The sequence below is a fragment of the Tiliqua scincoides genome, unplaced genomic scaffold (assembly GCF_035046505.1).
Source record: "Tiliqua scincoides isolate rTilSci1 unplaced genomic scaffold, rTilSci1.hap2 HAP2_SCAFFOLD_114, whole genome shotgun sequence".
Classification (NCBI taxonomy): domain Eukaryota; kingdom Metazoa; phylum Chordata; class Lepidosauria; order Squamata; family Scincidae; genus Tiliqua; species Tiliqua scincoides.
Genome location: NW_027101366.1, coordinates 33,553 through 58,407, shown reverse-complemented (window position 1 = coordinate 58,407; position 24,855 = coordinate 33,553). Strand labels below are relative to the sequence as shown.

The 24,855-nt window shown below is 48.2% G+C and overlaps 1 protein-coding gene and 1 pseudogene across 3 annotated transcripts in view; both read right to left on the bottom strand.

The window, feature by feature from the left end:
• LOC136635868 (phospholipid-transporting ATPase IG-like) overlaps nt 1–24,855 on the bottom strand; it is a 59,609-nt gene that overhangs the window by 4,935 nt on the left and 29,819 nt on the right. The window contains exons 20-29 of one of the 3 annotated variants that reach the window (XM_066610977.1): nt 23,516–23,690; nt 22,611–22,713; nt 21,573–21,718; nt 20,471–20,530; nt 17,828–17,955; nt 12,889–13,024; nt 11,637–11,702; nt 10,542–10,645; nt 9,136–9,289; nt 2,959–3,050 (exon numbers count right to left, since the gene is read on the bottom strand). In XM_066610977.1, coding sequence (XP_066467074.1) covers nt 2,964–3,050; nt 9,136–9,289; nt 10,542–10,645; nt 11,637–11,702; nt 12,889–13,024; nt 17,828–17,955; nt 20,471–20,530; nt 21,573–21,718; nt 22,611–22,713; nt 23,516–23,690 — 1,159 coding nt within the window. In that variant the 3' untranslated portion in view covers nt 2,959–2,963. The remainder of the gene's footprint in view (nt 1–2,958; nt 3,051–9,135; nt 9,290–10,541; nt 10,646–11,636; nt 11,703–12,888; nt 13,025–17,827; nt 17,956–20,470; nt 20,531–21,572; nt 21,719–22,610; nt 22,714–23,515; nt 23,691–24,855) is intronic. The other 2 variants (XM_066610978.1, XM_066610975.1) reach the window with 2 other exon arrangements.
• Nucleotides 12,586–12,704, bottom strand: LOC136635870 (5S ribosomal RNA; annotated as a pseudogene).

Sequence of the window (24,855 nt, the reverse complement as noted above, 5' to 3'; positions counted from 1 at the left end):
AACGTGTGCCAAGGAACCGAACCGTAGCATCCGCTGAAACAAAAAGCCTATGAGCCTGTGATCGTAGGGGCGGGCCACCTTAAACGCATTCCTATAAGTTGTCTGTTCCTCATAAAGATTACACTAGACTAGCAGCTAGAGTGGTAGGGCCTCAAAGCTGCCAAGAGAAGAATACAGGAGGGACTGTTAAGTCAGATGCTGTAGGAATTTGGGAAGCCCACAATTTTGGGATGGGGTGAAGGGGCTTGACCACACAGCTGCACCCCATCCACAAAGTGTTGCTTCTATATAACTAGCCCCTGACCAAGATACTATACAGTAGGTCCTTGGTATCTGCAGAGGATCCACACACCCACACCCCACACCCTTTCTGAATGTATGAAGCTGCCTAATCTAGCTTGGCATTCATCTACTGGGAAGGACACTGGCTCAGTGCTGGGATCAGTTTTCATCAGAGGTGCCAAGGCTTTCAGAGGGAACCGTCTACATCCAAAGCATGTGTGCCACTAAGCTGCAGCTCTTCCGCAAGGGGGAAGCTTCCCAGGCATCTATGAATCGCAGGCAAGCCACTTTGAATGTTCTAAGAAAAAGCTTTGAATCGAAGGAAATAAAACCAGAAATATGGAAGATTCTTGTTCCAGGCAAAATCAGCAACTTCCATGCATCCTTTTTTTTATGCATTATTAATTCCAATTACAACGTTTCAGAGAATGGAGAATATTGTGGCAAAAAACGCCCATCCATATTCCAGCATCTTTCATCCTTGACCAAGACGGTTCCAAAGCTCTTATTTCATTTAAAGCTTGGACCCTGTAGAAGGCCCAATTTGTGCAACAGTCCAGGTGGAAAAAAAAACACATGCACGCACACACACAGAGGAGCGCTGAACACATGGCTTTTTCTGTAGACAGCCCTCCTGGAAAACACACACACAAGCCAATGAAGGGGCAGGCATTGTACCTGTAATGCTCAGCAAGCATAATTTCCTCCACAAAGAGCTGGGATTGCAAGAGCCCCACATTTTAACTGATTTCAGGGATCACTTGGGTTAATCTGGGCCTTCCAAGCCCCTAATTCTTGCAAACTGGATACCTGTTACAATACATTAGATTCATCTGAGAATGTTCTCAAAAGGAGAGGTTTAACCGACGGTCTGGACCGCACTGACTCGGAGGCCATCTGAGAGTGTCTCGCTTTTCTCTGCAAGATGGTGAGGCAAAACACAAGCATGAAAAAAAAAATACATGAAAAGTATGTAGCCACTCATGCCAGGCCGGAATGTAGCAAGGTCACACCAGCAGCAGCTACAGACACAACACAAAATGCACAAGAAACCTTCCGTGAGATGGGTAGATGATTGATAAGTGAGTTTCCTCTTGGCTTGAGAAGGAGCAGCCATCAGCCTTGCAGGGTCTCCTGTCACCAGTGCAAAATAGGGGCCAGGAGCTGGACATATGTTTTGAATGAATGAACAGGGTGCTTTTGAGCAGATGGTGTTTTGGGTACCAGAACTGAGCTGACTGCTGTTTCGCACAAAAAAAACACCATCCCTGGCTTCTCCCCAAGTTATCGTTTCAGAGGCCTAACTTTGAAGGGAGGATGATGTTGCTAATCGTTAAAACTATTGGGATTTGGAAAGACCTGGGAGTTGGATGTCTTTGCAGAACTCCTGCAAATCGATCCGCCTTCCACCCAACACGGGTTAGATGCCCTGCATCCAGGTTAATCTCTTTGCACACACTCCCCCACCCACCTCCAGCAACAAACTCTACTCACTTTGCGGTATGTGTGCTGGACATAGTATTAACATACAGTTTGTGCTCTATGCACCAATGTTGTGTAGAACTGCTAGGCAGGGTGTAGATAGCCTGCTGGGATACTTAACCTGGAGATGGTTGGCCCTGATTTGCAAAGTAAAATCCATCCAAAATGAAATGCTTGCATCACATGGAATAAAGTTGTTGAAAAAACAAACCAGTGTGTAATAGACTTGCAATTCTCTCTCCCCCACCCCCAGCAACTGTTCTTTCTGAAGGAGGTCATTCTTAACACAAACCCAGATTAATAATTATTAGTGGGTGTTACTATGCATTTCACTGACCTGGTAGTATAGCTATGCTTTTCAATTATGGAAAAGGATGAACAAAGCAGACACTGCGGTATTGGTTCAAGCTACCTCCAGAGAGCCTATTGCCTTCTGCTCTACGACAGCTAAAGACAGGTTGGAATCCCTGCACTGAACATGAACAGACACCAAAAACATGGATGACATCGTCCCTGGTGCGGCCAGTAGTCTTGGGACCACAACTTACCATTTTTGCTTGCTGAAGGCCAATTCCTTATGTAGGGGGCTGTGTTAGATTTAGATTATTGCACCATTGCCGATCAGTAGACTTCTCATCAAGTGACTACTCAAAACACTGATTTACAGAAGTGGGGGTCTGGTCCACACAGGCCTCAGAATGAGGTGGAAGGGCCTTTCAGTGACAGAATGGACCGTACCACTGCAGACTGTATCACTTCAAACTGCATCCCCGGCAGCTGCAGGAGATATCATTTCTGAATGCAAAGAAAATTGCTTGCAATCAAGACACGACATCATAATAGACGCATGCCAAAGAAGAAGGTTCTAGCCCACTCCACTCCTTGTGGTATTAACTTTCTACTTGCAGGGAGCCTGGCAAGATTCAGGTCAGACGGAAATGTTCATTTAGGGGATTTGCCGCCACGAGATAGGCCAACCAGCTTTGAGGGCTTTAGATTAGTGGTTTGGAAAAACAGCACGAAAGGAAAAGGCAATTAAAGACCCTTGAAAATATCACAAGCGCACAAGCCGCTATGCTTGGGGGAAGGAGAAAAGAGGGGCGTGTTATCAAGAGGTTATGCACCACAAGAGAAAGGAAAGGCAGCCAAGCACCCAACGGCTTCTGATTAAGAAGAAATAAAAAAAGAAATCACCTTATTCATTCAGAGAAGCTGTGATTGCTGGAGGTTTGAGAGAGCATGAAGATAGTGGACGTCCCCGAGGAAGGCAGGCGCCTCGTTACCTGCTTCACAATGACACAAAAGAAAAGGGAAAATTGCAGAGAGAGAAAGGAAGCCAGAGAGGAAGGGAGGGAGGCCTGGAGGAGAGCGGAGCGAAGTGCGAACAGCCCCCTCCCCCTTCCAAGACATTCTCCCTCTGAAACACTGATAGCAATAAAGAAAAAAGCAGAGCAGGCAGAAAAGACTGAGAAAGGAGCAGTGTGGAGTCGAGAGAGGGGAGCAGAACCGTTTTCAGAGGGGGGCACTTGGGGCGAGCAGGTGCCTGTGTGTAGCGGTACAGCGACAACTAAAACCCTACAGTTTATTTTAAAAGTGGGACAAAATATGGGAATGTTTTTTTTTAAAAAAAGACAACTCCGGTGGCATCATAAGAACAGCCCCACTGGATCAGGCCACAGGCCCATCTAGTCCAGCTTCCTGGATCTCACAGCGGCCCACCAAATGCCCCAGGGAGCACACCAGATAACAAGAGACCTGCAAGGCTTCCTGGGAATTGTAGTTAAGAACATAAGAACAGCCCCACTGGAGCAGGCCATAGGCCCATCTAGTCCAGCTTCCTGGATCTCACAGTGGCCCACCAAATGCCCCAGGGAGCACACCAGATAACAAGAGACCTGCAAGGCTTCCTGGGAATTGTAGTTAAGAACATAAGAACAGCCCCACTGGATCAGGCCAAAGGCCCATCTAGTCCAGCTTCCTGCATCTCACAGTGGCCCACCAAATGCCCCAGGGAGCACCCAAGATAACAAGAGACCTGCATCCTGGTGCCCTCCCTTGCATCTGGCATTCTGACATAGCCCATTTCTAAAATCAGGAAGTTGCACATACACATCATGGCTTGTACCCCATAATGGATTTTTCCTCCAGAAACTTGTCCAATCCCCTTTTAAAGGCGTCTAGGCCAGACGCCATCACCAGATCCTGTGGCAAGGAGTTCCACAGACCGACCACACGCTGAGTAAAGAAATATTTTCTTTTGTCTGTCCTAACCTGCCCAACACTCAATTTTAGTGGATGTCCCCTGGTTCTGGTGTTATGTGAGAGTGTAAAGAGCATCTCCCTATCCACTCTGTCCATCCCCTGCATTGCTTAGCATCCCATGAAAAGGGACAATGGCCCTGACAGACATCCCACTCCTGACAGCGGACAGCCAGGGCTTGAAGGCAACCGTTCCCTCTTGTCCTTTGGCCTTGCAGGTAGGCTACTCTACCCATGGAGACTTCATACGATCCTTGTGGCTAAGAGCTGTCGATAGGCCTCTCCTCTCGCATGCATCTGCTTCATCCCATTCCGAATCTGGCTACGTGAAACTTGGGGCAGCAGGTCCCATCCGTTGAGCACACTCTGGGGGAAAAGGTCTTCCTTTTGTCTGCTCCAAACCTCCAACCAATTGGGTTCCCTGGGTGAGCCCAAGTTCCAGTATCATGAGAGAGGGAGAACAACTTGTCCCCTTCTCCATTCCACTCAGGATTTTATAAATACCCTTGGTATCTCCAGGGGATCTGTTCCAGGACCCCTTGCAAATACTGATCTCAGAGGAAAATGAAATTGGCAGGACGGGCCTCACCAAACCTCCTGCACATGACTGAAAATGCCTTCTGGTCATATCCAGGAGGTCCTGAGAGATACTCCAGTTGCGGGCTCAGCACCCATGGATATTGAAATTGCTGATAAGGAGGTTCTATACCAGGGGTGCCCAAACCCCGGCCCCGGGGCCACATGTGGCCCTCGAGGCCTCTCAATGCGGCCCTCAGGGAGCCCCCAGTCTCCAATGAGCCTCTGGCCCTCCAGAGATTTGTTGCAGCCCGCACTGGCCCGACACAACTGCTCTCAGCGTGAAGGCAACTGTTTGACTTCTTTGCATGAGCTGTGGGATGAGGGCTTCCTCCACTGCTTGCTGTTTCACGTCTGTGATGCAGTAGTGGCAACAAAGGAAAGGCCAGCCTTGCTTTGTGCAAGGCCTTTTATAGGGCTTGAGCTATTTCAAGACCTTCATTCATTCATATAAGTTCATCTTTAATATATTCATTTATGTAAACTTATGTAAATTTATTCAAATTTTAAATGTAAATTAATTCTTTCTTTCCCTGGCTTCTGACACACTGTCAGAGAGATTATGTGGCCCTCCTGCCAAAAACTTTGGACACCCCTGTTCTATACCATACCCCATCTCCCTACTGTACTATACCACACCCTATCTTCCCGAAAGTCTTTTCCGAAGTGGCCACCCCCTCCCCAACACGTTAGTCTTTCCTTGTAGTAAAGGGTGTTCCAAGTTCGGAATAGTCTTGCTTACCCTTTTCCAGCCCTACAATATCACTTCTGAGACGTAGCACCCCAGAACTGGACACTTATACTGGAAACACAAATAAATCTGTATGCAGTTGTGGGGATTTTATTTTCAGTTCTTTCCTGGTAAAGCTTTCCTTTAAAACCTTCTCTTCTGTCAACCATTTCCTGGTGGCTCCAGAAAACAATTTGCAAACACATTTTAGGGGGAAGTAGTAGTGTCAACAGGGTTGAGGTCGGTAACTCATGGGGGCTCCAGGTGGTAACTCACGGGGGCTCCACAGGCAATTAAACTTGGCCTTGATCGGCCCAAGTTGCACTAGTCCTGGCCTCCCTGCCCCAGTTTCTTGGCTGGCATGGTCTTCATTTCCAGGTTCCCTTGGGTGCCGCCATCTCGTGTGGGCTGAGATCTTGCGAGATCTCGGCAGAGTGTTGGTATTGCTGGGCTCTCACTGCACTGTTACAACACAGACATTTTGGTGTCACCCAGTGTGGTCTGCAACCCCCATAGTGACACCACTGTCTCATGTTGGCAGCAGAACCTGGCCGTGCACAGCACTGGTGATCTCTACCACCCTGCCTGAGCAGCTTTATTAACCTTCAAAAATGAACTGGAACTAAAAATCATACAACAGGTTATGTTAAGCCAGCACCTGTGTGCTTTAAAAATGGGGGAGGGGGAATGCAAGACAAGTGACTGAGCCAGTAGTCAAATTGCTGGTGAGCGCACCTGTCAAAAGCATGCAGAGGTGGACTCTGGACTCCCTGCAAAGGGAGAACAGAGACCCACAAGCACCCTTGTAGTACATTTGTATGTGTACCTACAAGGTACATTTGAATGTGCCCCTTTGTTACTGCTGCACCTCAACATACAACATGCACCACACCCTTTTATCTTCCAGGTACAGAAAACGTAAAATGTTTGTTTGGCTTTTTTCCCCTGCCCTGGCTCACTTTATAAGAGAAAAACGTGCAACCAAATTTTATGATTTTCATTACAGCTCACTGTGAATGACGCATCGGGGAGTTCTGTAAGCTGGCACCTTTTGACTGGTTCCGGAGAGGACAGAGTTGAAAAGAGTTGACCTCAGGGACGTGCAGTGGGTGGGAAGGCAGGTGAGGCACAGCCTCACTACCGGAGTAGTGCTTTGAGAAGCGCTACTGCTGTGTGAGGCACCCCAGCACCCACAACCCACATGCAGAGCGTGAGGGAGAGAGAAGGCAGAGCGTGTGGGCTGTGAGCGCTTGGGCAGCTCACACGGCAGCAGTGCTTTACGAAAGGCTCTGTTGGGGAGGCTCACATCCCTGGTTGACCTTGCCTGCTCAAACAGCAGACATTGGCAGGTGGAATTACGGCATGGAGAGATCAGAACTGCCCACCTGTTTATACACGCAGGCTGACTCACAGGTTACTCCGAGTGTGCGTACACCAAAAAAACGCAAGGGGAATCTCATCGTTTCCACTGAAGTATGCCAACACAGCAGTTTTTGTAAAGTGTTCCAGGTCTGTCTGTGCTTCCTAACAGCTCAATCATCATGGCAATAGCCCTTTAAGAGAGGCCTTATTGCTCCCATACAACAGATGTGGATACCGAGGGCAAGGGGCTACCACTTGCCCAAGACAACGTGAGTTCATTGTAGGAAGTCAGAACCAAACATGGAATTTCCTGGTCCACGGCTCAGTCTCTTCACTTCACAGCGAACACAGCATAGTGACCAATCTATCCATAGTCTCCTAAATTTATTCTTTATCCTACAAACTCTTTATTGGCTAGCAAAGATAACTCTTCAATATATTAAATGTGTGCAGACTTTACTGTAAAGACTACAAACCAAATAATGTACACTCACATTTTAAAAAACAAACAGTCCCTCAAATCTTATTTTAAGCATATCCAATCCCTGTTAAACATTGCCAGCCCCAACACTTTCAAAAGACACATAAAGAGTGTTCTGTGTCCCTAAAACGGCTTGTGGACTGTGACCCTAAAATGACTTGGAGCCAATTAAAATGCAAGCATTATGAGTGCATTCAGACCATACTAAAAAAAAAAAAAAAAGCAAGGTTTGGACAATTGTCCCCACAGACACCTCCCTCTCCCCTCACATAATAGGGCTCAATTTGTTTATTTCCATTATAACCAAGTCCTGACTTGTTGTTACGTCTGTCAAACCAGGGTTTGAATAATCCCTTCAAACCAGAGTTACAGATCAGGTGAAAAAGGAAGTGATGAATTAAGCCCTGAACAGTAGTGAAAAGCATGCAAGCAGAATGTTCATCCAGTCTCCAACAAAGGCTTAGAGGATCCTCTAAACACAGCCTATACATTGGACTGGTGCAGATGTAATGCTTCCAGAACTCTTAACCATGGTTGAAGAGACTGACTGCATGCTCTCTCTATTCATGCTCTCTTGCATGAATTATTCCTCCCTTTGTGGACTTATGGTTTACCATCATGCCTGCACCAGCACTAATCGTGGTTAATACTAGCCAGGACTGCCTCATAATCAGAATTTGCAAACCACCCTTCAATCCCTGTTAACAAAAGGGAACCCTGGTTAGTATCAGCATATTCAAATGCTAAACCATGGTTCAGACTAGGAGGGAAAAATTTGTGCTGGAGAGGGAGCACACAAGCTACAGTTCACAAGTGATCTCTTAACCATGGTTAGAAGAACTGGGGCTGAACGTTTCCACCAGGCTAGCCTTGCTGGCACCTCTGGGAAACTGTTAGAAAAATTGGTACAAAACAATGATCCAGGTGGCAAGAACCATTTTAGCTACCCCTCCTCTGCCCTGCCAAATAAATGTCTTAACGCTGGGGAGCAAAAAAAAAAAGGACTCAGCTCTATAACTCAGAGTGGGGCAGGGGGGAATCAATGAAGTTGACCTAGGAAACTCTTCTTTTGGATTCAATCTTCAATGTTTTTTAAGACCACACCTTAAAAAATACGACCATCCGGAAGAAGCGAAATGCAACCGCTTATTTCTTCACAAAAATATTTTTCCCCAAAATGTCCAGAGTTCCTGGCTGTTCCATTTGATTAAGGGAGACATCTAGACTGCTGGGACCCAATCCGTGAAGAGCACTGCACAGAAAGAAAAAGGTTCTCTTTCCCCACCTGCCCCAGTCTCAAGAGATCTGCTACAAAAAACGGTTCCAGTGCACCCAAAGCTCCTTAAAAGTTTCCTCGCAGCCGGGCAATTCGGCCCTAGTCAGAATCAAACGCCCAGCTGGCTGCGATGTGAAGGGTTCAGTCTTCTCCTCTGCTCTTTCTTTCTTTTCTTTTTTTTTTATAAACCTCGCACGTCTCCCTGCAACAGAAGCAGCGACCCTAACTTGGGCACTGGCTGAATTCTCTGGAGGATCAAGCTTGGCTCTGAAGCTAAGGGGCCAGAATGCTCCCCCCTGGAAGGTCCTTCTGGAATTCTCACTTATCTGTCCAGACACGGTGGATCCTGGGCTAGAAGGCAGAGAAGGATGCAGCTATTCTGAGCTTTGCCTGACGTGTCCAGCAGCTATTCCACATTCACAGGGAAACACCCCCAAGATCATGTCTCGATGATCTCTGGCGAGGAGAAGCGAGTGTCCTTTCCTTCGGTTTGCTATCACTGGCTGCGGCAGCCCTGCTAACTAATCTGCTCTGTCACCGATCTGGGCAGGTCTTTCCAAATGTTCTAAAGACAGCGCACTGAAACCGCAGCGGCGCCTGTCGACCCGAAAGAAAGGGTCCAGTCAAAACCGCTCAGAAGAGGGGGATCACCTCTTGAATTAGGATAATGGTGCGTTCTTGTCTTACCTGCTGGCATTTCCTTTTCGTATTTCTAAAAACTATGATAAGGACCTCGGGGAAAAGGGCCGTGAGGACCAGGAAAAAGATAGCCAGCCAGGTAGCGATGGAGGTCAGCAGCTGGGCGAACACATGGTGCATCCGCTGATGTCTCAAGAATGGCCTGGATGGAATGACAGAAGGCGAGAGAGAGAGAGAGAGATGCACCCACCTTACGTTTGAACAAACCATATGGCTCTCGTTTCTTTAAACTGACACAAAGCCATCAGGATTAAAAATATTTCACGCATCATTAAGATGCATATGGAACTCTTTATTCATTACATTTCATATTGCCAACCACCTGTATGTGCGACGTTGCATACAAGGTGTTTCGGAAGGGTTGTGCCGGAAGGGTATTTCACAGGTTGCGTCTGCTGTCTATTGTGTCCCCTGAAGCATTTGGTGGGCCACTGTGAGATACAGGAAGCTGGACTAGATGGGCTTTTGGCCAGATACAGTGGGGCTCTTCTTATATTCTTATGTTTTAAGGGCATCGCCCCTTCCTGCCACTCAGTCTATTCCCATAACTTACCCTTCAACTTGGGTTACATAAGAAGATCCCTGCAGGATCAGGCTTAAGGCCCACCTAGTCCAGCTTCCTATAACTCACAGTGGCCCACCAGATGCCTCAGGGAGCACACGAACAAGAGACCTGCATCCTGTTGCCTCTCCCTTCCATCTGGCATTCTGAGGTAGCCCATTTCTAAAACCAGGAGGTTGCACGTACCCATCACGGCTTGTAACCTGTGATGAACTTTTCCTCCAGAAATCTGTCCAGTCCCCCCTTTTCAAGGCATCTGGGTCAGGAGCCATCATCACATCCAGTGGCAAGTAGTTCCATAGACTAATTTACAAGCTGGGTCAAAAAATATTTTCTTTTGTCTGCTCTAACCCGCCTGACACTCAATTTTAGTGGGTGTCCCCTGGTTCTGTTACTGTGCGAGAGGAACTTCCAAGGATTAGGGTGTCCTAATCCTTGTCACACACAAGGAGTCTCATGATCAAGCATGACTTGGAAGTTGGATCTCCTACCCCAGGATTCTGTCTACAACACCATCCTGGCTTCAGAAAGCCTTATGGCCTAGGCATGTCTACTCACAAGTATGTCCCACTGTACTCAGAGCAAGTCACTCCCTCATAAGCAGCCTTGACTAGCTTTTAAGGTCCTCAGTTTGGGAGTGTTATTTAATAGGGGAAAAAGAAACAACTACAGTAGCCAGGCAACTTCTTTTTCCAATGACAAGAGGCACTACGTGCAGCATTTAACATCTTGCCAAGGAATGCCTTTGCTGAACATTGTGTTACCAAGAGAGGCATATTTAAGGAAAAGGTGGGATCCTGTCCATGCCCCAAACACATGCTAGAACACTTACCAAAGGATTCCTCCCCAGAAGAATGAGAACAGCACGTAGAAGATCAAGGAGCCCCATATGACGAAGTGGTTTATCCATGTCCAGAACCGAGTATCTAATGCTAGCTGGGAGGTTTAAGAAATAGAAAGGAAGATCTGAGAAGAGGATAGTAAATGGGGTCGGACACACTGTAGATAAGCCCAATTTCCAGACTACAGGGTCCACCTTGTTAAACTAAATGCACTTGGAGGTCCAGGTGCAGAACCTGAGTGGCTTGTGGGGAGCCAGCTGCAAAACTGCAGCTCCGGTGATGGAGACAATTCTCCATCACACCTCATCAGTCACACTGTCATGTGTCATCGCTGTGACAACAGTACATCCAAGTACAAACGTACACAAAGGGAATGCAAGAATCTGAACAAACTAGCCAGCTAGAAGTTCTCAAACTAGCCAGCTGAGCTCAGCACAAAGACTTGGTCAAAAGACAATATTCCCATTTTATACACAAGGAACACCGAGGTCAAAAGGGGAGTAATTAGTACAAGGTCAGGCATGGCGGAAAATGTTTCGCTAACTTGCAAATGCTTAAAAGACAATGAAATGTGACCGCAAATATGAAGTCCCACTCTACAGATGGGGAACACAGACTCTTTGCCCCAGGACTCAGACAAGCAAGCACACATGAAAGGACAGTCTTTCTTGTGACTACTTTTGTCCCAGGGCTGCGTGTCATAAATCCTTGCTGACCTACTAGCAGGTCTCTCCCTTCTGCCTCCTTATTCAGCGTGCCCACGGATTTGACCAAACAGGAGTCCCAACTCACATCAGGAAGGTCTCATTGTACCTTCTGGTTGGAAGATTAAGAGTCCTTCAGTCACATCTGGGAGGTGCTCTGAGGCCTGGGAAGGCCTCCACCTGCGGATTCAATTATTTGTGGGTTTCAGTATCCGCAGGGGGTCCAAGATACAGAGGGCCAACTGTACTCACCTGTAAATTACTATAGCAATTCAACACACAGAAGAAAACTGTTGCTAGTGAGGACAGTAACTCAAATCTATGCTGTGCAACAACTGAATTAAAGTTGGTTTTAATTAAGAAGAAGAAAGATCCTCTGACCTTTAGGGTGACGGTGAACACCAAGAGAGTATAGATCATGGTGCCAAAAGTCCAGTTTCCTGCCATCTGAATTTAAAAAAAAGAGAAAAGAAATAGTTCATCTCAGGCATTTGTCTCAACAACATTTTGGAAAGTGGTAGAGAAATCAGGGGGCAGAGCTAAGGAGACAATTGCAATGGAGTTGGAAAATATTCATGATTTGCTACACGGACCCAATTCTGCACAGCTTTGTGGACAGGAACAGATACTGCAAAAGGTGATGAAAAAAAGGTTTTTTCCCCCAAACAGAAACCACTTTCTGGAACACACCATAAAACTAACAAGTGGCATTTATTGTGATCTGCTGCAATCAGCACAGTTCAGGTCAGAACGATGACAATGAATGGGACAGGGTGCTTACCAAAGTCTGTCAAGATCTGAATGCATACGTTGAAACAGAAAGTGACATGTAAGAAGTGTGTTTTTAAAAAATTAAGAATTTTTAAAAGGCAACAGGAACAAAACCAAGGTGAAACCAAACAAGACATGGATCGTCTTTTGGTGGAGCTGATGGTGATTAATTGCCAAACCCACCAAAACAGCCGGATGGAGCAATGTGGATCCCCACAGCTGTCCCTTTTGGGAAGTCCATACGTATATACTTATCACAGGTTCGCACCAGCTACTTACAAACCAAATTGTGATGCATGAAGAAACTCCCCTGGCAGGTTTTAAAAATTTCTGAATAGTATCTGCTCAGGGGGAGGGGGGAAACAAGATATTTTCAGTACACCCCTCCTTTTCTCAGTTATAATACATCCCTCCCCAGATGCTATTTGCCTCACAGGGTGAAAATATCCAGGGATCACGTTTAAGGAGTCAGTAAGAATAACAACACACTCTTCCCCCCTGCACCACGGTCCCTATCATGGTTGGTTGGCAACCTTCAGTCTCGAAAGACTATGGTATAAGCCTACAGCACCCGGTATTCCCAGGCGGTCTCCCATCCAAGTACTAACCAGGCCTGACCCTGCTTAGCTTCCAAAATCAGATGAGATCAGGCATGTGCAGGGTAACTGAAGTGTGGGCCTATCATGGCTACTATTGAAAAGCTAAGCAAAAAAAGAAATGTCCCATGAAGACAGAAGATCCCCAACTTACAGACTTCAAGTTACAAACACCTGATTTATGAACAGGCTTGCCCGGGGTGGTCAAACAGAACAAGCTACTTGGAGACAACCTGTTCCTGGACTTGGCTTCAGGGCGCTCTTACCTTTCCAGTGTCCTCTATGGAAACCTCTTGGAAAAGAAGGTAGGTCCCAAAGAAGAACACAGACCCCTCAAACAGGCCCAGGAAGGTCCAGTAAAAGAAAGGCTTCCATTGCAACATGGCGTTGTCTGAAATATTCCTGCCAAGAGAGAGAGAGACACACAAACACATACATGAGCCGGTGCAGCAGGGCAAACACGGAGTGTTTTGCCATAAGTCCACCAAGGCAAGCAGGAAAGTGTTTTGTTTTTTTTAGGGGGGGGGGGCTTCAAGTTGCTGCGGTGTCCTGCCAGAGTTGGAGATGGGGGCCACACCCTGCACTTGTGCTAAGTTTCCTAGATCTTCTGCAGCCTAGCAAAGTGGTGGAGACAATCCCCATTGTGGCCTCCTGCCCCCTGTTCAGGGTATTAGTTTTGCACATAGGGACAGCATAAGGTCAGGGACTGAATCTGCAACACGATGCATGCTTACCTGGGCGAGGGGGTCAGCCCTATGGATCACAGTGAGACTTGCTTCCAACGAAACATGTACAGGGTTGCAGTGAAGGGAGGGTCTGGGCCTGGGCTGACTATAGATTTTGGTCTGGCAGCCGAGGCCAGCCTAGATTTATGGGACCTGGGTCCGTAGAACATCCATGTGTCCCGAACAGGCCTGAATTCACTGCAGATCAGGAGTAATGTTCAAGCCATTCCACTCAGTTCTGATGTTCTCAACCAGCTATGACACATTCCCATATCCTCCCCGCAGCTCTGACCTACAAACCTACCCGGAAAGTTGGGCACCAGCGCCCTCTGCTGGGCTCAGGCTAGGATTCATTACAATTGCATTCTCCCTTTGAAGAAGCGTTCCACAAGTGAATGGGGTTCAGGAGTGTAGCGATGCGGGGCGAAGTAGGTACTGCAGGCATTGCAATATGCCTTGTAAGAGAACTCTCCCACTCGCCGTCAGACCCATTCTGGGCAGCAATGGCAGCTCAGTACTTACTGCTCTGCCGCCAACCTCTGGCTAAGCTATTGAATAGGGTTACCTGTCCAGCAGGTCACAGAAAGCAGTGGATTCAGAACCTGCGGAGATTCTGTCCTGCCTAAATTTTGCTAAAAAAATATTCATTCTGGAGATCAGCCGTTTCTTGATCTAACTACAGATTAGCTTGGCCATAGTCCACTGCAGTTAGCAGATGTCCTGGTTCCACTGGCCTGCTCTGGGGGGGTGCCATAAACGGGCCAAGGCTCGTGTGTCCGATTGGTTCCAACGAACTGGTGTTCTGTGCTTGCTATCCGAAGACCACCCTGATATCCGAACAGCCCCAACTTTGTGCAGGTTGGGAGAAAACTCAAGGGGGTGGAGGAAGCGACTCGAAGGGGTGGAGGAAGCGGCGAGGAACCAGAGATTAGGGAAAGAATCAGGAATCAAAGATTGTTCTTTCGTTATGCTGTCTGCCTGGAGCGGGCAGCAGGACTGCGACCCCAACCACTACACACGCAGGGATATGTACGAGACAGGAGAGCCTAGGCACATAGACAGACCATCCACACAGGAACCCTGATCAAATGGGGGGGAGCGCTCAGCCTCTTCCATACCCCATACTCACAGAGTCCACACAGAGGCATAATTGGCCAATGACCCTAGAGAGAAGCAGATTGCTTCCAAGAGGACTTAGGAAGGACTAGAATGAAAACAACGTATTTGTAATTGCACGTTATTCCTGAAATCATATTTTTGGACTGTTTGGGGACACTGTTGAAATCACTCAGGATTCAGGCAAACGCCAAAGCAGGAAAGGAGACTGGAACCCTCTTCAACAGTAGAAAAAAACAACAACCACACACGGCAGAGCTCATTAACTGTCTGCGGAGGTCATGCCAGGACAGATTGTGCTCTTCACAGTGTAGGATTTTCTTGGATTCCTTGCTACCAGACCTGCTTCTGCGCCAGAACACATGACCTACTTGCCTTCTGGTCTCTCTTCGTCACCTGCTGCAAAGTCAATTTTGCATATTCAGTAGAGGCCCGCCATGTTTTAGGCTGCAATCCTATACACTCCAAACATGAGAGTAAGTCCCCATGAAATTCATAGGGCTCACTTCAAAGTAATGCACTGCTCATCCTCATTCAGAGATGTGTGTGTGTGTGGGGGGGGGGATCTTTTGCATAAATATTATAATGCACAGATTATGGCATTTGAAAAATAGAGCCTTTACACATGAAACTAAAATATACAGGCGGAACCTTGGTATCCATAGGGGTTCTGTTCTAATCTCCATGCACTTTTTTTTTGTAGTTTCAGGACATTTAACTAGGACCCTGCCATCTGTGGAGAGTCAAATCCTTGGATGCTGGCCTATGAATGTAAATTAGGACTAGACACCCTGACCACTTTGCACATCCACTGAGATGGGCCAAGGCCTGCCTCCATCTGCAGTCCGGCTGGAGGGCAAGGCAGAGAAGACCTTCTCAATAGCAGCTTTCCAGATGACTAAATTTTCTACCCTGGAAAGTTCAGTTAGCAGTTTCTTTATGGTGTTTGAGCGCAAAATCAAGAGTTTCACTTCATCACATCTACAGTGCTGCCTAACTTTTAAAATATTTTCTTCCTTCACTGGCCAGCTACAATCGTTTTATAAGACAATTACTATTACTGCATTTAGAGTGTCGTAGGCCACTCTGGGCATTTTTTTAAGATGGAAGGGTGAGACATTACCTAGCAAAAAACCAATATAGCAAACATTTCCTTTCCCCTTTGCTAGTGTAGGTTACTTAAATGATCTGCTGTACCACCGTGGCTAAGAGACTGAGCAGTAAATTCGGACTTCCCAGGTTCGAATCTCATCTGTGGCTGGGAACTCATTAGGCGACCTTAGGCAAGCTACTCCCTTTAGGTCTCAAGTCTTCCCCATCTGTGATATGAGAATAATATCACTCGTTATACAGAGTTACTGTAAAGACTACAGTGGGTCCTCTTTATCCGCTGATTCCGAACCCACTGATTTCACCCACCACGGATTCCGAACCCACGTCTGGAGGACCTCCCAGATGCGACTGAAGGCTGCATCTGGGAGGTCTTCCAATCAACTGTGGATTTCATTATCCACAGTTTTCTACATCTGCAGGGGTTCTGGGAACAGAACCCCCCTGTAGATACAAAGGACCAACCTATACATCAAGATAACCTTCCTAAAGCATTTCCAGTGCCCAAAAAGCACCATGCAGATGCCAGCTATTCTTACTCTGCTCAAGCAAGCAACCTCAGCTATGCCGTTTCAAACACAAGCCTTGACAGATGAACACTCCACACCGAGCCAGCCCAGTTCTTGCAATTAGCTCGTGCAAAGTGACACGAGACGGGAGATGGAACAGCAGCAGAGAGAAAGACAGAGAGGACATGACATGATGGGGGAGAGAGATGGCAGGGAAGCAGCCCCACTCTGGTCAGCCCCCTCCCTTTCTGCTTCGTGCCTAGATCTCGTGGACGCAGGCGAGGATGTTTACAGTGCGTCAAGCGTCCGATACACACAACAGCAGCTGGCTTGCTGGAGCCAGGCCAGAGACTCATTTTCATTGCTGGAACAAGTTAGCTGCTCAGATAAACAGACACAGCGAGGCTGAGCATCTGTTACGCAGCTCAAGGAGAGACGGGGAGAACCGCTGCTGTGAGGCTCCTCCAGGGAGTGGCTCTGGACGGCACACATTTTGCACAGATGCCTGCCAGCCAAGACAACTGGGCTGGCACATGGAGTTAGGACTTTCTAGATGCACCCAAGCTGAACAAGCACAGGTTTTTAAGATGCCGAGACTCCCAAACCCCTGAAGTCTGGTCCTGCAGGGATGCAAGCAATGGCTTGCATTACTGCAGGAGCTCAGAATAAAGGAGGGGATCAGCACAGCCCCCCTCCCCAGTTCATCATCATCATCAGCACTGCAAAATATCCAACATCCTCCACTGCAAACAGAATCAAGGGCAACACCCCCCACTTCTACATCCAAAGACTGGCTGCAGCGCATTGGTGGCATGACAGACAACTGCTACCCATCTAATAATCAGTGGTTAAATATTCAATCATTGCTCCAAATGGGGAGCAGGAACAGGGTCTCCAGCAGGTCTCGAACTGGTGACCCAAAGCAGACAAGAGGGGGATACAGCCCTGAGGACCACTGCTCAGTTCTGGCCAAAGGGACCCTCCCCTGGAACGGCTTCCTTGGTGGTAAGGGGGCAGGTGCTCGTCGCTGGTGGGCTGTTTTGGCCTTGCCCTGCTCTGCAGGCGTCCTGCCCAATAGCCAGCAGAGAGGGAGTGCAAAACCCGTGAACCAGAGCTCCCAGGAGCACAGAGCCCCGCCTGGTTCCCACCACAAGTCTGGCAAGCTGATCCCTAGGGCTCAAGTGTGCCATCAGCCCCAGCCTGCCTGAGCACCATCAGCTGCTCTGCCCACTAGGCTCTATAAAGCCCCAACTCCAGCAACTCTCTGCTGCCTCTGGTGGCCAGTTTGGACCAAGCACCCACTTCTCAGTTGCTTGGATGGACAACCAGTTCGGACTGCTTGCAAGCCACGTTAGCCTGGAGCCTGACTTTTGCTGAAGCCTTCCAGACAGCCTCACATCGAGAAAGGAGTGGAGTTTCGGGGTGGGGGGGGTTTGCACCCCACTTGCCTCTTCAAAGGAGACAGCAGAATGGATTGACTTCAGGGTCCATGCTCAGTTCTCTTCCCCAACATGCTTTCAGGAGCCCTTAACGCACAACCCGACAAGGAAGGGCAGTAGCATTCCTGCACTACAGAATGGGGGGAAACTGAGGCTGAGGGGAGTGGCTTGCCAAGTCCCTCCTGGTGAGTTTGTGGCAGGAAGGGGGGCACTGCCTGCTTCACAGTTCAGTCTCCGGACTGCCAGGCCTGCTCACCTTCTGCATTAGCAAACACCAGAAAAACAGTGGAAGCGTCCGCTACTCACAGATACAGTTTCGGAAAGGTCATCAGGGTGTCGATGGTGACGTGCTGCTCTAGCAAGCCGTAGGCCACGATTGGCAGCGAGGTAAAGCAGATGTTGAACATGGTCAGGTACGCAGCATCATAGAGAGGCTTGGAAACCAAGGAGAGGGGAAAGAAGTTAGGACATAAAAGGGGAGCCGGCAATAGTTGCTTGTTCCCAGCATGGTTTTGGATCCTGGCTTGTTTGAACTAACGACTTCCAGAATAAACCACAAACTCTCTGTATTTGGACAAACTGCAGCTCATTCCACTCCTCTTAGAGCAGTAGAGGGGGGTACTGTTTAGATGACAGAAGAAAATATGGCCCTGTTCAGGCAGTCTGCCCTTGCCTCCACCTTCCTCCCATCTTGGGCTATAGATTGCAACTTCCTTGGGGCAGGGACTCATTCTTGTTGTAAAGCGCTGCATGCACTGGGGACACAGTCCTAAATGGATCTGGAGCCTGAACGGAAAGGGGCGTATAAATAGCATACGATACCATCAATGCACATAGTATTTTATACAGAGCAGGAGGGCATGGTGGCCCCTGCCCCAAAGTCTAGGGCAGCCACTTTCAACCACTGTGCTGTGGCACGCTGCTGTGCAGCGAGTGGTTCACGGGTGTGCCACAGGAATTTGGGGGAAAGTCATTTATTAGTAGGACCATTGAGGGGTGTGAGACCCACACTAGCAGCATTTTGTCAAAAACCCCACTAGCCTTGTCAACTGTCAAAAACCTGGTGGTGTGCCTTGACCATTTTAGCGCCTTGTCAGTGTGCCGTGACATGAAAAAGGTTGAAAATCATTGGTCTAGGGGGGGAAAATGATCTATTCAGAGAGGAGGAAGGAATCAAAAAGTTCCACTGGGCTTGCACAGATCTGTTCTGCAGTCCAGTTTCGTTGAATCCGGATGTCATGGCCCAATAAATACTGCTACTCATGAGCTTGAGTGACCAGTTCAAACCCGCTGGCAATAATTCAGCAAACCAGAGCCACTTCCCTAAACTTTACAGGTTCAGTTCAAGGGCAGAGTTTGATGCTAGGCTGAACAGCGCCCTTGTGACATACCGCACACTTATGCATGCATGCCAGTCACCTGAACCCCAGTCTCAAGAACAGGTTCAACTTGTTACATGAACACAGCAATGCCCACGGTCAAACTTTTTTTACAGAGAGGGGAAAAGCGAACAGAAGGAACAAACAAAAAGGGGAAGGAGCCTGCGAAAGAGTGGCTTTCTAAGAAGGGACCGTCCAGCTAATTAATGGAGCCTGGCAAACTGCGGTCACCGAAGGAGGGTCCTCAAAACTGGGCAGAGGGTGTTCACGCAGCCCAGCTCCAACTCAGGTCTGGCAGAACACCAGAAGTCTTGTGAGCCTCCGTCGGTGCGCCGGCTCAGCCGAGGCCGGCCATTCACCACGCAAGCAGGCTTCGAGTGGGCGGCCCGAGCCTCGGTCTCCGTAGCCGGGGTGAAAAGGGCAGGAAACAAAAGCCATTAAATTGCGCTCACAGACACTTCCTGCCAGGCAACAGCTGCCAGCCAGCTTGTCTTTTCAGCAAGGCTGGAAAGAAAAAAAAAAAAAGGCTGCAGCTACCCAGACAGTTTCTAAAGCTTCTTGGCGAGAGGAAGCCTTCGTTTGCACCTGCCCCTTGCAAGGGCCTTTGTCGGAAACAAGGCAAGTTTTGTGGTGCTTCAATGCATGCCGCTTTCCAAAATGCCTGGATAGTAAAAGGAACTCTTCAAGTGTACTCTGTTTTTGGAGAGAGAAAATGAATATCCACACCCCCCAAGACCAGAATTTCTAGTTGCAGGAGTGCCAAGTGCTCACCTCTGCACAAACCAACTTGTACATTAAGATAAAAACTGGAGCTTGTTCTCTGGTTGCCTCCCCCCCACCACTGGAAAAACAGGTGGCAACCACGGAAAAGGGTCTCCTGCAGTGCAGTGTTGCCAAGGAGAATAAAAAGGGCCACAGCATCATTAGCCATTAGCAAACATCACAACCCTAGGCATGCCTACTCAGAAGCAAGACCGGCTGTGTTGAGTAGAGGTTGGGGGTCACTGTCTTTTCAACCACTGCGCCACGACACACTGGTGTGCCACGAATGGTCTGCAGGTGTGCCCTAGGAGTTTGGGGGAGGATCATTTATAAGTAGGACCACTGGGGGCTGTGAGCCCCCGCACCAGCAGTATGGTGTGCCTCATCAATTGTCCAAAAAACCAAAGGTGTGCCTTGACAATTTTAGCTCCTCCTTCGTGTGCCACGAGATGAAGAAGGCAGAAAAAATAGCTGCTCTAGAAGATCAAAGAGAAGGAGAGACTTTGGATGGCCAAAGATGTGCCCTTCAGACACAGCAGTAAATAGCACCCAGGGAAAAGGAGGGACTGGGATTTCAGCAGATAGTTCAGGGAGGGGTGACTGACCTGATTTTGCAAGAAAAAACCCAATAAAATAAAGCCATAAAGGCAAGCATTGTTGTTGGGAGGGGGGGGTCAGAAACATACTGGCTTGCACAGAAAGCTGAAAGCACCCTCCCAGCAGTCTCTAGTGACCATTTATCCAAACAGCTGCAGTGGGGCCATTTCTCTCTCCCTTCTTGCAAACAATTTGGCCAGCTGCAACTTACCTGTTGTGAAAAGCCACAGAAGAACTGGAACAAAAATTGTGGAAAGATGAAGCAAAGGTTCTGGAGAAGAAGAAGAAAAAAAAAAAGACATAAAAAGCAAGTTACTAGGAACATCCCAGCTGGTAAATATTTGCAGAAGGCCCAGAAACCAAGAGCAATTAAACCATCTACATTGAAAAAAAAAAAAGTCTCTCCATGAAACTCTACCTACATTTTGAGATCTGCGAGAAGAATAAGTCAGCTCTGAGTCACCACTTCAAATGGTAAGTGCCTCCCATGTTTATTGCTCAAATTTACATCCTGCCCTATTTCCTCTGACGAACTTAAGTCAGTGCATGTGCAGGGGGGATAACCCCATTTTATCTCTGCAATGTATGCTAGACTGAGAGTGTGTGGGGTGACCCTGGGACATCCAGTGAGATTCCTTTCTCTTTATAAAAATATTTATATCCATCCTATCTTTCTTCTACAGATCCCTTGGGTGCCCAAACACACACACACATTCTCTCTCTTCCTCTCTCATACACACTCACAGCAGAACCAAAACAACAGCCATTCAGATTAACACCCACACTGAACAAAATCAAGTTAAAAACAATGGAGCACCTGTGTGTTAATTGGGCTTTCAGGGGTTGTGTTGCAACAGACTGCTTTGAGCATCATTTGAATGGAGGACCCAAAGTCCTTTAAGTCATAAATAAACCAACCCACCACTACCCAGGATCCCACACTGTGCGCCAAGGAAAAACCATAAAACAGCAGAAAGCCAACAGGACTAGACAGACCCCCCTCTCCCAGACGACTGGTCCGCAGCTGTAGCACCAATTCCAAGACACACACACCCCCATTGTCAAGTGGAGATGCAAAGCCAGGCCTTCAAGGGTCCAAGCCCCAGACTTGAACTGCAACATCATACTGGCTTTCCCAGCACATGTGCGCATCACTAGGAATTATAGTGTCAGGAAAGGAAAGTTCATGAGACAGTTTGCACCAGCCAGAGTGCCAATCACCTCTCTTGAAACTCATAAAAATTCTGCTTGGGTTAACAGCTGCTCAGAATTCAAACCACCAGGCAGCCAAAGAGACTTGCTGAATCCATTACCTTGTAGAAGAAATACTGTACAAGGTGCGCGATTCTCACGTAGTACAAATGCCCATGTGCCAACAACAACCTTTTCAAGTCCTTAAACTTCATGATGGCATAGTCGCTGTTTCGGGCAGCCTGCCGGCCCTCTTTGCCTTTTATCCCTGGATGGGTAAGGAAAGAAAAACCATAGAGAGCATCGTTTACTAACCCCAGCATCTTGCTGAATTTTAGGGCGAGAACCTCAGTCGAGTTTATCAGGCAAGGCGTCCAGCCAGCTGTTCGAAGAAGACATAAGCAGGGTACAAAGGCCACAGCTTTCCCCGGCATTCTGCCACCGAACCCAAGTTTAATTCAGCAATTCTGGCTAATAGACCCATTTTCCATGCAGCCTCTAAACCAGGGGTTTTTAACATAAGGCGCGGGGGCCGGATGCAGCCCGTGGAAGCTTTTTATCCGGCCCTCTGGCTCCCAGCTGCTGAGCAGTGCTGCGGTGTTACTGCTGTAAGGGCAGCCCACATGAAAATTGGGCTCTCCCATATCTTGAAATCTGATCAAGATTTGTGTATTTTCTCTTCTGTCATTTGCAGCTAGTGAGTTCCTGAGGGAGGAGAAAGCGCTTATTTTGGGTTATGACCTGTTTAATGACATCACTTCCTGCCTAATGACATCACTTCCTGCCTAATGACATCACTTCTGGCCCTCAGCTGGCATCATGGCTGCTGTCTGGCCCTCAGTATGAAACGACGTTGACACCCCTGAGTTAAGCTGCTTTCAGAATCCATCAGTGCTCACGGCCACCACGACTTCTTGCAGCAGTGAGTTCTGGCGGTTACCCAGAGGACTTTCCACTACTGGTTCTGAATGTCTTGCCTATCAGGCTGACTGCATGGACACCCCCGCCCACCTCCCTTGAGTTCTAGTATTATGAAAAGAGAGGGGGAAATCCTCTCTACCCACTTCCGCCACAGCGGGCATCATCTGCTGGACACGCTTACCCTGACCCCCTTAGTCAGCTAAGCCAACAGCTCTTGTGCGCTTCAAGAAGCTTCTTACCAATGCCCACGTGAGCTTCCAAAATCATGCTGACGTCATTGGCGCCGTCTCCCACTGCAAGGGTTATCGGGCTCCCCTTCGAATTCTTAACCATTCGAACAATCTAAACCAAACAAACCCAGAAAACACATACACATACAGTGAACAAAGGACACACAAAACAGCGCAAATTCACGGGATCCATGCATCTCCCCCCCCCCCGATCCCACATCACTAGCCTCCTGACAGCAACTGTTACCCTGTGCATGCCCGATCTTGTCTGATCTCGGAAGCTAAGCAGAGTCAGGCCTGGCTAGTACTTGGATGGGAGAGTGCTTGGGAATACCGGGTGCTGTAGGCTTATACCATAGTCTTTCGAGACGGAACCATATCAGCAACCATATCAGCAAATTTCAATATCCGTGGGTGCTGAGCCCGCAACTGGAGTGTCTCTCAGGACCTCCTAGATGTGACCAGAAGGCATTTTCAGTCATGTGCAGGAGGTTTGTCTGGCACAGACAGTAGGGCTGTCCTACACGTGCCTCATCTTGTCTGATCTCGGAAGCTAAGCAGAGTCAGGCCTGGTTAGTACTTGGATGGGAGACCGCCTGGGAATACCGGGTGCTGTAGGCTTATACCATGATCTCAGAAGCTAAGCAGAGTCAGGCCTGGTTAGTACTTGGATGGGAGACCACCTGGGAATACCGGGTGCTGTAGGCTTATACCATAGTCTTTCGAGACTGAAAGTTGCCAACCAGCCTCCTGAACATTGTCTCTTTCCTCCAGGTTCAAGACCGCTTAAGATTTTCAAGATATACCCCCTCAACCACCAAAAAAACCGAAGCCAGGACACCCCTCCCAGCAGGACACAGCTAGGCTGACAGCATAACTGTCCAAGGGGTCAACCTTTACACTGGCAAGCACACCTGAGCTTTCTGAAGAGGAGCCATTCGACAACACAGGACTGCGGTGCACTTCAAGCAAATCTGGAGAAACATGCTTTTGTACTGGCTGGAGCAGGTCTCGTAGGAAGGGTTCAGGATCAGGGACAGCGTCGCCCCGTCGATCACCAGCCCGTATTCGTGGCTCAGGATCCACTTCCTAAAAGAGAAGCGCAGCACTTAGGGGTTGCGTATGCATTTCGGACAGTGCTTAGGGTTGCATGCAGATTTCGGACAGGGCACTTGCGAGCACCAGGACTCTGGGGCCTTTGCATGGAAGGATGATAAATTTTCCGTTTTTTAGGGTTGCCTCCTTTGCAGCTGTTTTTGTTCTGGGGACGACGCATGATGCTCTCTTGCTTTCTGCCAAAACAGCTTCATCATCCAAACAGATTCTCTCTGCTGCTTAGAATGACTCATAGGGGGACTTCCTCGCTGTTTAGTAGCTGGGAGGGAATGGAAGAGGGCGGTTCAACTGATACGGAACCTCTGCCTTTGTGCTCAGTTGCTAAAAATACTGAGGATTTCAGAGACCCTGTTTCATGACAGGAGGTATCTGCTCACTGCCACACTCTTGCCATGTTCCCCTGTGGCAGTGCCCAACAACCCCAATCCTGCTGCCTCTTTAACCCACCGTGCCACCATGGAACACCACCCGCCATAGCAAATTCTACCACTTTCCAGATTTGGCAAAGTCTCAAAGGTGGTGGAAATGGGGATGCACTAGCTAACACTTGCACGATCCACTTTTCCGGGCCAAATACATACAATGATAAAATATATAAAATACAGGGTCTCAATTCGAAAACATAAATATCTATGGGTTCGATCAGGGGTGTCAAACCCATTTCATACGGAGGGCCACATAGCGTTCTCGATAGCTGCTGAGGGCCGGAGGTGATGTCATTAGGCAAGAAGTGATGTCATTAAACGGGTCATAAACAACAACAAACATTTTTTTCCCCACTTAGGAACTCATTAGCTGCAAATGACAAAAGAGAAAACATACAAATCTTGATCATATTTCAAGATATGGGAGAGCCCAATTTTTATGCTCAGCAGTAACACCTCAGCACTACACAGCAGCTGAAAGGCCACATAAAAAGTTTCCGCGGGCCATATCTCGCCCCCGGGCCTTATGTTTGACACCCCTGGGTTAGATCATACATCTGAGCCCAGATATAGCAGCCAACCGTGCCACAGAGGGCCAGAAATGCTCACACAGACCCTCTTAAGAACATAAGAACAGCCCCACTGGATCAGGCCATAGGCCCATCTAGTCCAGCTTCCTGTATCTCACAGCGGCCCACCAAATGCCCCAGGGA